The sequence below is a fragment of the Salmo salar genome, unplaced genomic scaffold (assembly GCF_905237065.1).
Source record: "Salmo salar unplaced genomic scaffold, Ssal_v3.1, whole genome shotgun sequence".
Taxonomy (NCBI): domain Eukaryota; kingdom Metazoa; phylum Chordata; class Actinopteri; order Salmoniformes; family Salmonidae; genus Salmo; species Salmo salar.
In genome coordinates this window covers 32,501-50,293 of record NW_025547750.1, presented here as the reverse complement: position 1 = coordinate 50,293, position 17,793 = coordinate 32,501, and the positions used below count along the sequence as shown (strand labels likewise).

Sequence of the window (17,793 nt, the reverse complement as noted above, 5' to 3'; positions counted from 1 at the left end):
TAAGAGACTGGCTGAGGACCAGATACCGTTCATATCAAAGGAGTACGCTGTTCAGCTGGAGTTCATGTAAGATACACACACACACACACACACACACACACACACACACACACACACACACACACACACACACACACACATGCTTTTAGTTTTATATCATGTCCTAGTGATTGATCTCTCTCTCTCTCTCTCTCTCTCTGTCCTCTCTCTCTCTCTCTCTCTGTCTCTCTCTCTCTCTCTCTCTCTCTGTCTCTCTCTCTGTCTCTCTCTGTCTCTCACTCGCTGTCTCTCTCTCTCTCTCTCTCTCTCTCTCTCTCTCGTCTCTCTCTCTCTGTCTCTCTCTCTGTCTCTCTGTCTCTCTCTGTCTCTGTCTGTCTCTCTCTCTATAGAGGAGACTATGTGAATGCCCTGTCTCACTATGAGAAAGGTATGACCCACAACAACAAGGCAAGTCACTACTATCCTCTGCAGTGTGTTGTAGTTTTGTTTTCCATACAAGCTTTTTATTTTCTGTATTAAAGGATTTAAAAACATCCTACCCTCTATCTTTCCTCCTTTCTCTCTCTCTCTCTCTATGTGTGTGTGTGTGTGTGCGCGTGTGCGTGTGTGTGGTCCCAGGAGCATGATGAGGCATGTCAGGGGGGTGTGGCCAGGATGTCAATCAGGATGGGTGACATCAGAAGAGGCGCGGCCCAGGCCATCGCTCACCCGAGCAGAGTCCTGAAGAAAGACTGTGGAGTTATACTGGAGAACATGAAGGTATCACTCTCTACCTCTATCTCTCTCTATTTCTATCTGTCCTGAAGAAAGACTGTGGAGTTATCACTCTCTACCTCTATCTCTCTCTATTTCTATCTGTCCTGAAGAAAGACTGTGGAGTTATCACTCTCTACCTCTATCTCTCTCTATTTATATCTGTCCTGAAGAAAGACTGTGGAGTTATCACTCTCTACCTCTATCTCGCTCTATTTCTATCTGTCCTGAAGAAAGACTGTGGAGTTATCACTCTCTACCTCTATCTCTCTCTATTTCTATCTGTCCTGAAGAAAGACTGTGGAGTTATCACTCTCTACCTCTATCTCTCTGTATTTCTATCTGTCCTGAAGAAAGACTGTGGAGTTATCACTCTCTACCTCTATCTCTCTCTATTTCTATCTGTCCTGAAGAAAGACTGTGGAGTTATACTGGAGAACATGAAGGTATCACTCTCTACCTCTATCTCTCTCTATTTCTATCTGTCCTGAAGAAAGACTGTGGAGTTATCACTCTCTACCTCTATCTCTCTCTATTTCTATCTGGCCTGAAGAAAGACTGTGGAGTTATCACTCTCTACCTCTATCTCTCTCTATTTCTATCTGTCCTGAAGAAAGACTGTGGAGTTATCACTCTCTACCTCTATCTCTCTCTATATCTATCTGTCCTGGAGAAAGACTGTGGAGTTATACTGGAGCACATGAAGGTGTCTGTCCATCCATCCTTCTCTCTCTACCTAGATGTCTGTCTTCCTCTCTGCCTCTATCTATCCTATCTATCTCTATATCTCTCCGTCTCTCTCTCTCTCTCTCTCTCCGTCTCTCTCTGTTGTATCAGAAGAGACAGTACTAACTCTCTCTCTCTCTGTCTGTGTTGTGTTTCTACAGCAGTTCTCTGAAGCAGCCCAGTTATATGAGAAGGGACAGTATTATGACAAGGCTGCTTCAGTCTACATACGCTGCAAGAACTGGTGAGAGACACACACACACACACACACACACACACACACACACACACACACACACACACAGAGATTATAGAAAAACACATAAAACACTCCCTCTGCGTCTCTCTCTCTCTCTCTCTCTTTCTCTCTCTCTGTCTCTCTCTCCCTCTCTCTCCCTCTCTCTCTCTCTTTCTCTCCCTCTCTCTCCCTCTCTCTCCCTCTCCCTCCCCATCTCTCTCTCTCAGGTCTAAAGTAGGAGAGTTACTTCCTCAGGTCTCCTCTCCTAAGATCCACCTGCAGTACGCCAAGGCCAAGGAGATGGACGGAAAGTAGGTACCACCGCTGTGGTTTAAGGAGACAGTGTGAGGGGACTGGGATAATGTTGTGTGTTTAAGGAGACAGTGTGAGGGGACTGGGATAATGTTGTGTGTTTAAGGAGACAGTGTGAGGGGACTGGGATAATATTGTGTGTTTAAGGAGACAGTGTGAGGGACTGGGATAATGTTGTGTGTTTAAGGAGCCAGTGTGAGGGACTGGGATAATGTTGTGTGTTTAAGGAGACAGTGTGAGGGGACTGGGATAATGTTGTGTGTTTAAGGAGACAGTGTGAGGGGACTGGGATAATGTTGTGTGTTTAAGGAGACAGTGTGAGGGACTGGGATAATATTGTGTGTTTAAGGAGACAGTGTGAGGGGACTGGGATAATGTTGTGTGTTTAAGGAGACAGTGTGAGGGGACTGGGATAATGTTGTGTGTTTAAGGAGACAGTGTGAGGGACTGGGATAATATTGTGTGTTTAAGGAGACAGTGTGAGGGACTGGGATAATGTTGTGTGTTTAAGGAGACAGTGTGAGGGACTGGGATAATATTGTGTGTTTAAGGAGACAGTGTGAGTGACTGGGATAATGTTGTGTGTTTAAGGAGACAGTGTGAGGGGACTGGGATAATGTTGTGTGTTTAAGGAGACAGTGTGAGGGACTGGGATAATATTGTGTGTTTAAGGAGACAGTGTGAGGGGACTGGGATAATATTGTGTGTTTAAGGAGACAGTGTGAGGGACTGGGATAATGTTGTGTGTGTGACAGGTTTAAGGAGGCTGCCCAGGCCTATGAGAGTGCCAGGGACTGGGATAATGTTGTGTGTGTGTCAGGTTTAAGGAGGCTGCCCAGGCCTATGAGAGTGCCAGAGACTGGGATAATGTTGTGTGTGTGTCAGGTTTAAGGAGGCTGCCCAGGCCTATGAGAGGGCCAGGGACTGGGATAATGTTGTGTGTGTCAGGTTTAAGGAGGCTGCCCAGGCCTATGAGAGTGCCAGGGACTGGGATAATGTTGTGTGTGTGTCAGGTTTAAGGAGGCTGCCCAGGCCTATGAGAGTGCCAGGGACTGGGATAATGTTGTGTGTGTCAGGTTTAAGGAGACAGTGTGAGGGACTGGGATAATGTTGTGTGTGTCAGGTTTAAGGAGGCTGCCCAGGCCTATGAGAGTGCCAGGGACTGGGATAATGTTGTGTGTGTGTCAGGTTTAAGGAGGCTGCCCAGGCCTATGAGAGTGCCAGGGACTGGGATAATGTTGTGTGTGTCAGGTTTAAGGATGCTGCCCAGGCCTATGAGAGGGCCAGGGACTGGGATAATGTTGTGTGTGTGTCAGGTTTAAGGAGGCTGCCCAGGCCTATGAGAGGGCCAGGGACTGGGATAATGTTGTGTGTGTGTCAGGTTTAAGGAGGCTGCCCAGGCCTATGAGAGTGCCAGGGACTGGGATAATGTTGTGTGTGTGTCAGGTTTAAGGAGGCTGCCCAGGCCTATGAGAGTACCAGGGACTGGGATAATGTTGTGTGTGTCAGGTTTAAGGAGGCTGCCCAGGCCTATGAGAGTACCAGGGACTGGGATAATGTTGTGTGTGTCAGGTTTAAGGAGGCTGCCCAGGCCTATGAGAGTGCCAGGGACTGGGATAATGTTGTGTTTGTCAGGTTTAAGGAGACAGTGTGAGGGACTGGGATAATGTTGTGTGTGTGTCAGGTTTAAGGATGCTGCCCAGGCCTATGAGAGTACCAGGGACTGGGATAATGTTGTGTTTGTCAGGTTTAAGGAGACAGTGTGAGGGACTGGGATAATGTTGTGTGTGTGTCAGGTTTAAGGAGGCTGCCCAGGCCTATGAGAGTACCAGGGACTGGGATAATGTTGTGTGTGTGTCAGGTTTAAGGAGGCTGCCCAGGCCTATGAGAGTGCCAGGGACTGGGATAATGTTGTGTGTGTCAGGTTTAAGGAGGCTGCCCAGGCCTATGAGAGGGCCAGGGACTGGGATAATGTTGTGTGTGTGTCAGGTTTAAGGAGGCTGCCCAGGCCTATGAGAGTGCCAGGGACTGGGATAATGTTGTGTGTGTGTCAGGTTTAAGGAGGCTGCCCAGGCCTATGAGAGGGCCAGGGACTGGGATAATGTTGTGTGTGTGACAGGTTTAACCTCTTGGGGCTAGGTGGGACGCTAGCGTGCCACCTGTGGTGCACTCCATCAACAGCAGGTGCATTTCAAGAGCGGCAAATTTGAATCCAAATAAATGTCAAAATTCAAATTTTTCAAAAATACAACTATGTTACACCATTTGAAAGATAAACATCTCCTTAATCTAACCACGTTTTACGATTTCAAAAAGGTTTTACGGCGAAAGCATAAATTTAGAGTATGTTAGGACAGTACATTTACAAGAGTTGTGTGTAATGTTTTGTCAAGTCAAAGACAGGGTCACCAAAACCATAAAACCAGCTAAAATGATACACTAACCTTTTACAATCTCCATCAGATGACACTCCTAGGACATTATGTTAGACAATGCATGCATTTTTAGTTCTATCAAGTTCATATTTATATACAAAAACAGCGTTTTACTATGGCATTGATGTTGAGGAAATCGTTTCCCTCCAATAACCGGCAGTCAAGTCAGCGTCACAAATTAAATAATTAAAATTAGAAAACATTGGTAAAATATTATATTGTCATTTAAAGAATTATAGATTTACATCTTTTGAACGCAATCAACTTGCCAGATTTAAAAATAACCTTACTGGGAAATCACACTTTGCAATAATCTGAGCACTGTGCCCAGAAAAATACGCGTTGCGATACAGACTAGACGTCATGTTGGGGAGATCTAAAATCGAAAATACTATGTAAATAATCCATTACCTTTGATTCTCTTCATCAGATGTCACTTCCAGGTATCACAGGTCCATAACGAATGTAGTTTTGTTCAAAAAAGCTCATCATTTATGTCCAAAAATCTCCGTCTCGTTAGCACATGATGTAAGCCAGCCGGACTTCTCGTCATGAACGAGGGGAAAAAATATATTTCCGTTCGTTCAAACATGTCAAACGTTGTATAGCATAAATCATTAGGGCCTTTTTTAACCAGAACATGAATAATATTCAAGGTGGACGAATGCATAGCCTTTTATAACGTATTGGAACGAGGGTACCCAACATGAAGTAGCGCGCCAGGTGTCTAATGGGACATCACCGTTCCATGGCTCTTGTTCGGTCAGATCTCCCTCCAGAAGACTCAAAACACTTTGTAAAGGCTGGTGACATCTAGTGGAAGCAATAGGAAGTGCCAAAATATTCCTAAACCCCTGTGTTTTTCATTGGGATAGGTTTAAAATCAATACAACACATCAGGTATCCACTTCCTGTCAGAAAATGTCTCAGGGTTTTGCCTGCCAAATGAGTTCTGTTATACTCACAGACACCATTCAAACAGTTTTGGAAACTTTAGAGTGTTTTCTATCCATATATAATAAGTATATGCATATTCTAGTTACTGGGTAGGATTAGTAACCAGATTAAATCGGGTACATTTTTTTTATCCAGACGTGCAAATGCTGCCCCCTAGACCCAACAGGTTAAGGAGGCTGCCCAGGCCTATGAGAGTGCCAGGGACTGGGATAATGTTGTGTGTGTGTCAGGTTTAAGGAGGCTGCCCAGGCCTATGAGAGGGCCAGGGACTGGGATAATGTTGTGTGTGTGTCAGGTTTAAGGAGGCTGCCCAGGCCTATGAGAGTGCCAGGGACTGGGATAATGTTGTGTGTGTCAGGTTTAAGGAGGCTGCCCAGGCCTATGAGAGGGCCAGGGACTGGGATAATGTTGTGTGTGTGTCAGGTTTAAGGAGGCTGCCCAGGCCTATGAGAGGGCCAGGGACTGGGATAATGTTGTGTGTGTGACAGGTTTAAGGAGGCTGCCCAGGCCTATGAGAGTGCCAGGGACTGGGATAATGTTGTGTGTGTGTCAGGTTTAAGGAGGCTGCCCAGGCCTATGAGAGGGCCAGGGACTGGGATAATGTTGTGTGTGTGTCAGGTTTAAGGAGGCTGCCCAGGCCTATGAGAGTGCCAGGGACTGGGATAATGTTGTGTGTGTCAGGTTTAAGGAGGCTGCCCAGGCCTATGAGAGGGCCAGGGACTGGGATAATGTTGTGTGTGTGTCAGGTTTAAGGAGGCTGCCCAGGCCTATGAGAGGGCCAGGGACTGGGATAATGTTGTGTGTGTGTCAGGTTTAAGGAGGCTGCCCAGGCCTATGAGAGTACCAGGGACTGGGATAATGTTGTGTGTGTGACAGGTTTAAGGAGGCTGCCCAGGCCTATGAGAGGGCCAGGGACTGGGATAATGTTGTGTGTGTGTCAGGTTTAAGGAGGCTGCCCAGGCCTATGAGAGGACCAGGGACTGGGATAATGTTGTGTGTGACAGGTTTAAGGAGGCTGCCCAGGCCTATGAGAGTGCCAGGGACTGGGATAATGTTGTGTGTGTCAGGTTTAAGGAGGCTGCCCAGGCCTATGAGAGGGCCAGGGACTGGGATAATGTTGTGTGTGTGTCAGGTTTAAGGAGGCTGCCCAGGCCTATGAGAGGGCCAGGGACTGGGATAATGTTGTGTGTGTCAGGTTTAAGGAGGCTGCCCAGGCCTATGAGAGTGCCAGGGACTGGGATAATGTTGTGTGTGTGTCAGGTTTAAGGAGGCTGCCCAGGCCTATGAGAGGGCCAGGGACTGGGATAATGTTGTGTGTGTGTCAGGTTTAAGGAGGCTGCCCAGGCCTATGAGAGTGCCAGGGACTGGGACAACGTGATCCGGGTGTTGCTGGAACACCTCAACAACCCTGAAGACGCCGTCCGCATTGTCAGAGAGACGCAGAGCATCGACGGGGCCAAGATGGTTGCCAGGTGGGGACAGACAGACGGACGGACGGACGGTCAGTCAGTCAGAGGGACAGTCACACAGTCAGAGGGACAGACAGTCAGTCAGTCACAGACAGTCAGAGGGACAGACAGTCAGTCAGAGGATCAGACAGTCAGTCAGAGGGACAGACAGTCAAAGGGACAAACAGTCAGTCAGAGAGACAGACAGACGGTCAGTCAGTCAGAGGGACAGTCACACAGTCAGAGGGACAGACAGTCAGTCAGACAGACAGTCAGAGGGACAGACAGTCAGTCAGAGGATCAGACAGTCAGTCAGAGGGACAGGCAGTCAGAGGGACAAACAGTCAGACAGACAGTCAGTCAGAGAGACAGACAGACGGTCAGTCAGTCAGAGAGACAGACAGTCACATAGTCAGAGGGACAGTCAGAGAGACAGTCAGTCAGAGAGACAGTCACACAGTCAGAGGGACAGACAGTCAGAGGGACAGTCAGTCAGAGGGACAGACAGTCAGTCAGAGGGACAGTCAGAGAGACAGTCAGACAGTCAGTCAAAGAGACAGTCACACAGTCAGAGAGACAGTCAGACAGTCAGTCAGAGAGACAGTCACACAGTCAGAGGATCAGACAGTCAGTCAGAGGGACAGACAGTCAGTCAGAGGGACAGACAGTCAGTCAGAGGGACAGTCAGAGAGACAGTCACACAGTCAGAGAGACAGTCAGACAGTCAGTCAGAGAGACAGTCACACAGTCAGAGGATCAGACAGTCAGTCAGAGGGACAGACTACTTTTATTATGATTCTATGTGGAATGTGCGGTGTGTGACTACAGTTGTGTGTGTGTGTGTGTGTGTGTGTGCGTGCGCGTGCGTGTGCGTGTGCGTGTGTGTGTGCGTGTGTGTGTGTGTGTGTGTGTGTGCGCGTGTGTGTGTGTGTGTGTGTGTGTTTCAGGTTCTTCCTGCGTCTCAGTGACTATGGTTCAGCCATCCAGTTCCTGGTGTTGTCCCACTGTAACGACGAGGCCTTCCAGTTGGCTCAGCAGCACGGGCAGATGGACAGCTACGCAGACATCATCAGTCAGTCTCTCTGTCTCTGGGCTGAGAGGAGGGGAGGGGGCTGGGAGGAGGAGGGGGGGGTCTGTGGGCTGAGAGGAGGAGGGGGGGTCTGGGAGGAGGAGGGGGGGCTGGGCTGAGAGGAGGAGGAGGGGGAGGGGGTCTAGGAGGAGGAGGGGGGGTCTGGGCTGAGAGGAGGAGGGGGGGCTAGGAGGAGGGGGGGGCTGGGAGGAGGAGGGGGGTTGGGAGGAGGGGGGGTGGGCTGAGAGGAGGAGGGGGAGAGAGAGAGGGGGAGGGAGAGGATGGAGAGAGGAGGAGGGGGGGCTGGGAGGAGGAGGGGGGCTGGGAGGAGGGGGGGGCTGGGAGGAGGGGGGTGGGCTGAGAGGAGGAGGGGGTGGCTGGGAGGAGGAGGGGGGGGTCTGTGGGCTGAGAGGAGGAGGGGGGGTCTGGGCTGAGAGGAGGAGGGGGGGTCTGGGAGGAGGAGGGGGGGCTGTTGGCTGGGAGGAGGGGGGGTCTGGGAGGAGGAGGGGGGTCTGTCGTTTTTCTTCCTATCAGATGTACCCTGTTAGTGTTGCTGCATTCATATATCAGTGGAAAGTAGTGAGTATTTCTCTCTCTGTGTGTGTGTGTGTGTGTGTGTGTGTGTGTGTGTGTGTGTGTGTGTGTGTGTGTGTGTGTGTGTGTGTGTGTGTGTGTGTGTGTGTGTGTGTGTGTGTGTGTGCAGGCTCTGAGGCCACCCAGGAGGACTACCAGAGTATTGCTCTCTACTTCCAGGGGCAGAACAAACACCTCCAGGCTGGGAAGTTCTTCCACAAGTCTGGCCAGTACAGCAAAGTATGGACATCTATCTATCTATCTATCTATCTATCTATCTATCTATCTATCTATCTATCTATCTATCTATCTATCTATCTATCTATCTATCTATCTATCTATCTATCTATCTATCTATCTATCTATCTATCTATGTATCTGTCTATCTATCTGTCTATGTATCTGTCTATCTATCTATCTATCTATCTATCTATCTATCTATCTATCTATCTATCTATCTATCTATCTATCTATCTATCTATCTATCTATCTATCTATCTATCTGTCTATCTGTCTATGTATCTATGTATCTGTCTATCTATCTGTCTATCTATCTATCTATCTATCTATCTATCTATCTATCTATCTATCTATCTATCTATCTATCTATCTATCTATCTATCTATCTGTCTATCTGTCTATGTATCTATGTATCTATGTATCTGTCTATCTGTCTGTCTGTCTGTCTGTCTGTCTGTCTGTCTGTCTGTCTGTCTGTCTGTCTGTCTGTCTGTCTGTCTGTCTCTCTCTCTCTCTCTCTCTCTCTCTCTCTCTCTCTCTGTCTCTCTCTGTCTCTGTCTGTCTCTGTCTCTCTCTCTCTCTCTCTCTCTCTCTGTCTCTCTCTGTCTCTGTCTCTCTCTCTCTCTCTCTGTCTTCTCTTCTTCTCTCTCTCTTTACTCTTCTCTCTCTCTCTCAGGCTCTGAAGCACTTCCTGAAATGTCCCAACACTGATGACAACCTGGCCATCGAGATGGCTATAGAGACGGTGAGGAGTGTGTGTGTGTGTTTGTGTGTGTGTGTTCTGTGCGTGTGTGTGTTTAACTAAACTTGGACCAGAAGTCTCCACAATAATAGTAAACTAACTAACATTTGACCAACTGGGGACATTTTGTTGGTCCCCACAAGGTCAAATGCTGTTTGTAGGGGGTTTAGGGTTAGGAGCTAGGGTTAGGAGCTAGGGTTAGGAGGTAGGGTTAGGAGGTAGGGTTAGGGGCTAGGAGCTAGGGTTAGTAGCTAGGGTTAGGATCTAGGGTTAGGGGCTAGGGTTAGGGGCTAGGGTTAGGAGGTAGGGTTAGGAACTAGGGTTAGGAACTAGGGTTAGGAACTAAGGTTAGGAGCTAGGGTTTAGGGTTAAGAGTATGGGTTAGGAGCTAGGGTTAGGGGCTAGGAGCTAGAGTTAGGAGCTAGGGTTAGGAGCTAGGGTTAGGAGCTGGGGTTAGGAGCTAGGGTTAGGAGGTAGGGTTAGGAACTAGGGTTAGGAGGTAGGGTTAGGAGGTAGGGTTAGGAACTAGGGTTAGGAACTAAGGTTAGGAGCTAGGGTTTAGGGTTAAGAGTATGGGTTAGGAGCTAGGGTTTAGGGTTAAGAGTATGGGTTAGGAGCTAGGGTTTAGGGTTAAGAGTATGGGTTAGGAGCTAGGGTTTAGGGTTAAGAGTATGGGTTAGGAGCTAGGGTTAGGGTTAGGGTTAAGAGTATGGGTTAGGAGCTAGGGTTAGGATTAAGAGTATGGGTTAGGAGCTAGGGGTTAGGGAAAATAGTATTTTGAATAGGACTGAATTGTGTCCCCACAAGGTTAGTTATACAAGACTGTGTGTGTGTGTGTGTGTGTGTGTGTGTGTGTGTGTGTGTGTGTGTGTGTGTGTGTGTGTGTGTGTGTGTGTGTGTGTGTGTGTGTGTGTGTGTGTGTGTGTGTGTCTGTGTGTCCCCACAAGGTTAGTTATACAAGACTGTGTGTTTTAGGGTAAGTGTGTCCCCACAAGGTTAGTTATACAAGACTGTGTGTGTGTGTCCCCACAAGGTTAGTTATACAAGACTGTGTGTGTGTGTCCACAAGGTTAGTTATACAAGACTGTGTGTTTTAGGGTAAGTGTGTCCCCACAAGGTTAGTTATACAAGACTGTGTGTGTTTTCCAGGTGGGACAAGCCAAGGATGAGTCTTTGACCAATCAGCTGATTGATTACCTGATGGGGGAGAGTGACGGCATGCCCAAGGTAATCAGTATTATACTACCTTATCAATATCTATCTGTCTGTCTTTAATTGATTGGAATAGTCGTTTGGCTTTTCTTTCCCCTAGCTCGCTCTTTCCTGTTCTTCTGTTTTTCCTCTGACTCTCTCTCAGGGAGGGAGGGAGGGAGGGAGGGAGGGAGGGAGGGAGGGAGAGAGAGAGAGAGAGAGAGAGAGAGAGAGAGAGAGAGAGAGAGAGAGAGAGAGAGAGAGAGAGAGAGAGAGAGAGAGAGAGAGACAGAGAGAGAGAGAGAAGGAGACAGAGAGAGAGAGAGACAGATAGAGAGAGAGACAGACAGACAGAGAGAGAGACAGAGAGAGAGAGAGACGGAGAGGGGGAGAGAGAGAGAAGGAGACAGAGAGGAGACAGAGAGAGAGAGAGAGAGAGAGAGAGAGAGAGAGAGAGACTTTAAATCTTTATTTTACACTATAAGCATTCTGTGGGCTCTCTGTCCCCACCCTGCCAGCCAAGCCATGTGTTTGCTCTCTCTGACGTGCCCTCTGATTGGCTGCCGTCTGACAGGGAGCCTATCACTGAGTGATGTTGTTGTCTTCCCCTCCTCCCAGGATGCCAAGTATCTGTTCCGTCTCTACATGGGCCTGCTGCAGTACAGAGAGGCAGCATGTACTGCAATCATCATCGCTAGAGAGGAGCAGTCTGCAGGTACACACTCATACATTTTATAGATTTTATATATATAATATATTTTATATATTTAATGTATATAATATATTTAGTATATAATATATATCAATTATATATATATAAATTATATATATAAATTATATATATAAAATATATATATAATATATATATATATATATATACAAAATATATATATAATATGTATATATATATAAAATATATATAATATATATATACAAAATATATATATAAAATATATATATAATATATATATACACAAAATATATATAATAATAATATATATTTTATATATAATATATATCAATTATACATAATATATATATATATATATATTATATATAATTTATATATAATATATTATATTATATATAATATATATATATATATTATGTATAATTGATATATATTATATATTATATATAAAATATACATTATATATATATATATATATATATATATATATATATATATATATATATATATATAATATATATATATATATTATATATAATATATATTTTATATATAATATATAATATATATCAATTATACATAATATATATATATATATATATTATATATAATATATATTTTATATATAATATATAATATATATCAATTATACATAATATATATATATATATATATATATATACATACACACACGCAAACTCATATACAGACACAGTACCAGTCAAAAGTTTGGACACACCGACTCATTCAAGGGTTTTTCTTTATTTTTAAACTATTTTCTACATTGTAGAATAATAGTGAAGACATCAACACTATGAAATAACACATATGGAATCATGTAGTAACCAAAAAAGTGTTAAACAAATTAAAAATATATTCTATGTTTGACATTCTTCAAAGTGCCATCCTTTGCCTTGATGACAGCTTTGCACACTCTTGGCATTCTCTCAACCAGCTTCACCTGGAATGCTTTTCCAACAGTTTTGAAGGAGTTCCCACATATGCTGAGCACTTGGTGGCTGCTTTTCCTTCACTCTACGGTCCAACTCAAACCAAACCATTTCGATTGGGTTGAGGTCGGGTGATTGTGGAGGCCAGGTCATCTGATGCAGCACTCCATCACTCTCCTTCTTGGTCATTATCCTGTTGAAAAACAAATTATAGTCCCACTAAGCGCAAACCAGATGGGATGGCGTATCGCTGCAGAATAATAGTGAAGACATCAAAACTATGGAATCATGTAGTAACCAAAAAAGTGTTAAAACAAAAAATATATATATTTTACACTTGAGATTCTTCAAAGTAGCCACCCTTTGCCTTCATGACAGCTTTGCACACTCTTGGCATTCTCTCAACCAGCTTCATGAGGTAGTCACCTGGAATGCATTTCAATTAACAGGTGTGCCTTGTTAACCTCTTGGGGCTAGGTGGGACGCTAGCGTGCCACCCGTGGTGCACTCCATCAACAGCAGGTGCATTTCAAGAGCGGCAAATTTGAATCCAAATAAATGTCAAAATTCAAATTTTTCAAAAATACAACTATGTTACACCATTTGAAAGATAAACATCTCCTTAATCTAACCACGTTTTACGATTTCAAAAAGGTTTTACGGCGAAAGCATAAATTTAGAGTATGTTAGGACAGTACATTTACAAGAGTTGTGTGTAATGTTTTGTCAAGTCAAAGACAGGGTCACCAAAACCATAAAACCAGCTAAAATGATGCACTAACCTTTTACAATCTCCATCAGATGACACTCCTAGGACATTATGTTAGACAATGCATGCATTTTTAGTTCTATCAAGTTGATATTTATATCCAAAAACAGCGTTTTACTATGGCATTGATGTTGAGGAAATCGTTTCCCTCCAATAACCGGCAGTCAAGTCAGCGTCACAAATTAAATAATTAAAATTAGAAAACATTGGTAAAATATTATATTGTCATTTAAAGAATTATAGATTTACATCTTTTGAACGCAATCAACTTGCCAGATTTAAAAATAACCTTACTGGGAAATCACACTTTGCAATAATCTGAGCACTGTGCCCAGAAAAATACGCGTTGCGATACAGACTAGACGTCATGTTGGGGAGATCTAAAATCGAAAATACTATGTAAATAATCCATTACCTTTGATTCTCTTCATCAGATGTCACTTCCAGGTATCACAGGTCCATAACGAATGTAGTTTTGTTCAAAAAAGCTCATCATTTATGTCCAAAAATCTCCGTCTCGTTAGCACATGATGTAAGCCAGCCGGACTTCTCGTCATGAACGAGGGGAAAAAATATATTTCCGTTCGTTCAAACATGTCAAACGTTGTATAGCATAAATCATTAGGGCCTTTTTTAACCAGAACATGAATAATATTCAAGGTGGACGAATGCATAGTCTTTTATAACGTATTGGAACGAGGGTACCCAACATGAAGTAGCGCGCCAGGTGTCTAATGGGACATCACCGTTCCATGGCTCTTGTTCGGTCAGATCTCCCTCCAGAAGACTCAAAACACTTTGTAAAGGCTGGTGACATCTAGTGGAAGCAATAGGAAGTGCCAAAATATTCCTCAGCCCCTGTGTTTTTCAATGGGATAGGTTTAAAGTCAATACAACACATCAGGTATCCACTTCCTGTCAGAAAATGTCTCAGGGTTTTGCCTGCCAAATGAGTTCTGTTATACTCACAGACACCATTCAAACAGTTTTGGAAACTTTAGAGTGTTTTCTTTCCATATATAATAAGTATATGCATATTCTAGTTACTGGGTAGGATTAGTAACCAGATTAAATCGGGTACATTTTTTTTATCCAGACGTGCAAATGCTGCCCCCTAGACCCAACAGGTTAAAGTTAATTTGTGGAATTTGTGACTACCTCATGAAGCTGGTTGAGAGAATGGGAAGAGTGGGCAAAGCTGTCATCAAGGCAAAGGGTGGCTACTTTGAAGAATCTCAAATGTAAAATATATATTATTTTTGTTTTAACACTTTTTTGGTTACTACATGATTCCACATGTGTTATTTCATAGTGTTGATGTTGTCACTATTATTCTACAATGTAGAAAATAGTAAAAATTAAGAAAAACCCATGAATGAATAGGTGTCCAAACGTTTGACTGGTACTGCATATACACACAAACACTCATATATACACACACTCATGTACATGTCATAAAGGACGTGTTTGTGTGCATGTGTGTTCCAGGGAACTACCGTAACGCCCATGACGTGCTGTTCAGCATGTACACTGAGCTGCAGACACAGAAGATCAGAATCCCTGCTGAGATGAACACTAACCTCATGATCCTCCACTCCTACATACTGGTTAAGGTAGAACTACACTACCCAGCATTTTCTACTGGTATACCATTACACTACCCAGCATCCTCTACTGCTCTCCCACTACACTACCCAGCATTTTCTACTGCTATACCATTACACTACCCAGCATCCTCTACTGCTATACCACTACACTACCCAGCATCCTTTACCGTTATACCACTACACTACCCAGCATCCTCTACCGATATACCACTACACTACCCAGCATCCTCTACCGCTATACAACTACACTACCCAGCATCCTCTACCACTACACTACCCAGCATCCTCTACTGCTATACCACTACACTACCCAGCATCCTCTACCGTTATACCATTACACTACCCAGCATCCTCTACTGCTATGCCACTACACTACCCAGCATCCTCTACTGCTAAACCACTACACTACCCAGAATCCTCTACTGCTCTACCACTACACTACCCAGAATCCTCTACTGCTCTACCACTACACTACCCAGCATCCTCTACTGCTCTACCACTACACTACCCAGAATCCTCTACTGCTCTACCACTACACTACCCAGCATCCTCTACTGCTATACTACACTACCCAGCATCCTCTACTGCTCTACCACTACACTACCCAGCATCCTCTACTGCTCTCCCACTACACTACCCAGCATCCTCTACTGCTCTACCATTACACTACCCAGCATCCTCTACTGCTCTACCACTACACTACCCAGCATCCTCTACCGTTATACCACTACACTACCCAGCATCCTCTACTGCTCTACCACTACACTACCCAGCATCCTCTACTGCTAAACCACTACACTACCAGGCATCCTCTACTGCTCTACCACTACACTACCCAGCATCCTCTACTGCTCTACCACTACACTACCCAGCATCCTCTACTGCTCTACCACTACACTACCCAGCATCCTCTACTGCTATACTACACTACCCAGCATCCTCTACTGCTCTACCACTACACTACCCAGCATCCTCTACTGCTCTCCCACTACACTACCCAGCATCCTCTACTGCTCTACCACTACACTACCCAGCATCCTCTACTGCTATACCACTACACTACCCAGCATCCTCTACTGCTATACCACTACACTACCCTGCATCCTCTACTGCTCTACCACCACACTACCCAGCATCCTCTACCACTACACTACCCCGCATCCTCCACTGCTATACCACTACACTACCCAGCATCCTCTACCGCTCTACCACTACACTACCCCGCATCCTCTACCGCTATACCACTACACTACCCAGCATCCTCTACCGCTCTACCACTACACTACCCAGCATCCTCTACCGCTTTACCACTACACTACCCAGCATTCTCCACTGCTATACCACTACACTACCCAGCATTCTCCACTGCTATACCACTACACTACCCAGCATCCTCTACTGCTAAACCACTACACTATCCAGCATCCTCTACCGCTATACCACTACACTACCCAGCATCCTCTACTGCTATACCACTACACTACCCAGCATCCTCTACTGCTAAACCACTACACTCTCAGCATTCTCCACTCATATATCCTGGTTAAGGTAGAACAACACTACCCAGCATCCTCCAGGGGCATAGCCCAAACCATGAAAAACAGCCTGAGACCATTCTTCGTCCTCCACCAAACTTTACAGTGGGCACTGTGGTTTTGGGCAGGTAGCGTTCTCCTGGCATCCGCCAAACCCAGATTTGACCGTCGGACTGCCAGGTGGTGAAGTGTGATTCATCACTCCAGAGAAGGCGTTTCCACTGCTCCAGAGTCCAATGGCGGCGAGCTTTACACCACTCCAGCCAACACTTGGCATTGCGTATGGTGATCTTAGGCTTGTGTGCGGCTGCTTGGCCACGGAAACCCATTTCATGAAGCTCCTGGCTAACAGTTCTTGTGCTGACGTTGCTTCCAGAGGCAGTTTGGAACTCTGTAGTGTTGGTATACCACTACACTACCCAGCATCCTCTACTACTATACCACTACACTACCCAGCATCAACCGAAGACAGACAATTTTTATGCGCTTCAGCACTCGGCGGTCCAGTTCTGTGAGCTTGTGTGGCCTACCACTTCACGGTTGAGCCGTTGTTGCTCCTAGACGTTTCTACTTCACAATAACAGCACTTACAGTTGACCGGGGCAGCTCTAGCAGGGCAGAAATTTGACAAACTGACTTGTTGGAAAGGTGGCATTCTGTCACTGTGCCACGTTGAAAGTCACTGAGCTCTTCAGTAAGGCCATTCTGCTGCCAATGTTTGTCTATGGAGATTGCATGGCTCTGTGCTCGATTTTATACACGGATGTGGCTAAAATAGCCGAATCCACTAAAACGAAGGGGTGTCCATATACTTTTGTATATATAGTATAGAACTACACTACCCAGCATCCTCCACTCATACATCCTGGTTAAGGTAGAACTACACTACCCAGCATCCTCCACTCATATATCCTGGTTCAGGTAGAACTACACTACCCAGCATCCTCCACTCATAAATCCTGGTTCAGGTAGAACTACACTACCCAACATCCTCCACTCATACATCCTGGTTAAGGTGGAACTACACTACCCAGCACCCTCCACTTATACATCCGGGTTAAGGTAGAACTACACTACCCAGCATCCTCCACTCATACATCCTAGTTAAGGTAGAACTACACTACCCAGCATCCCCCACTCGTACATCCTGGTTATGGTAGAACTACACTACCCAGCATCCTCCACTCATACATCCTGGTTAACCTCTATGGGCTAGGTGGGACACCCATTTTTCAAGCTAGCATATAATGTCACATAAACCCAAACCACAGCTAAATGCAGCACTAACCTTTGATGATCTTCATCAGATGACAACCCTAGGACATTATGTTATACAATACATGCATGTTTTGTTCAATCAAGTTCATATTTATATCAAAAACCAGCTTTTTACATTAGCATGTGACTAGCATGTGACTAGCATTCCCTCCGAACACTGCCGGTGAATTTACTAAATTACTCACGATAAACGTTCACAAAAAACATAACAATTATTTTAAGAATTATAGATACAGAACTCCTCTATGCACTCAATATGTCCGATTTTAAAATAGCTTT

At 45.0% G+C, this 17,793-nt stretch overlaps 1 protein-coding gene across 1 annotated transcript in view; it reads left to right on the top strand.

Moving 5' to 3' along the window:
• Nucleotides 1–17,793, top strand: part of LOC123732427 (WD repeat-containing protein 19) — a gene marked incomplete at its 5' end in the record, with an annotated part of 22,238 nt that continues 4,445 nt past the window's right edge. The window contains 12 exon segments of the mRNA XM_045711552.1: nt 1–66; nt 390–447; nt 619–759; nt 1,641–1,723; nt 1,945–2,028; nt 6,747–6,893; nt 7,817–7,941; nt 8,642–8,751; nt 9,428–9,496; nt 10,643–10,720; nt 11,303–11,399; nt 14,583–14,707. Of these exon segments, the coding sequence (XP_045567508.1) occupies nt 1–66; nt 390–447; nt 619–759; nt 1,641–1,723; nt 1,945–2,028; nt 6,747–6,893; nt 7,817–7,941; nt 8,642–8,751; nt 9,428–9,496; nt 10,643–10,720; nt 11,303–11,399; nt 14,583–14,707 (1,183 nt within the window).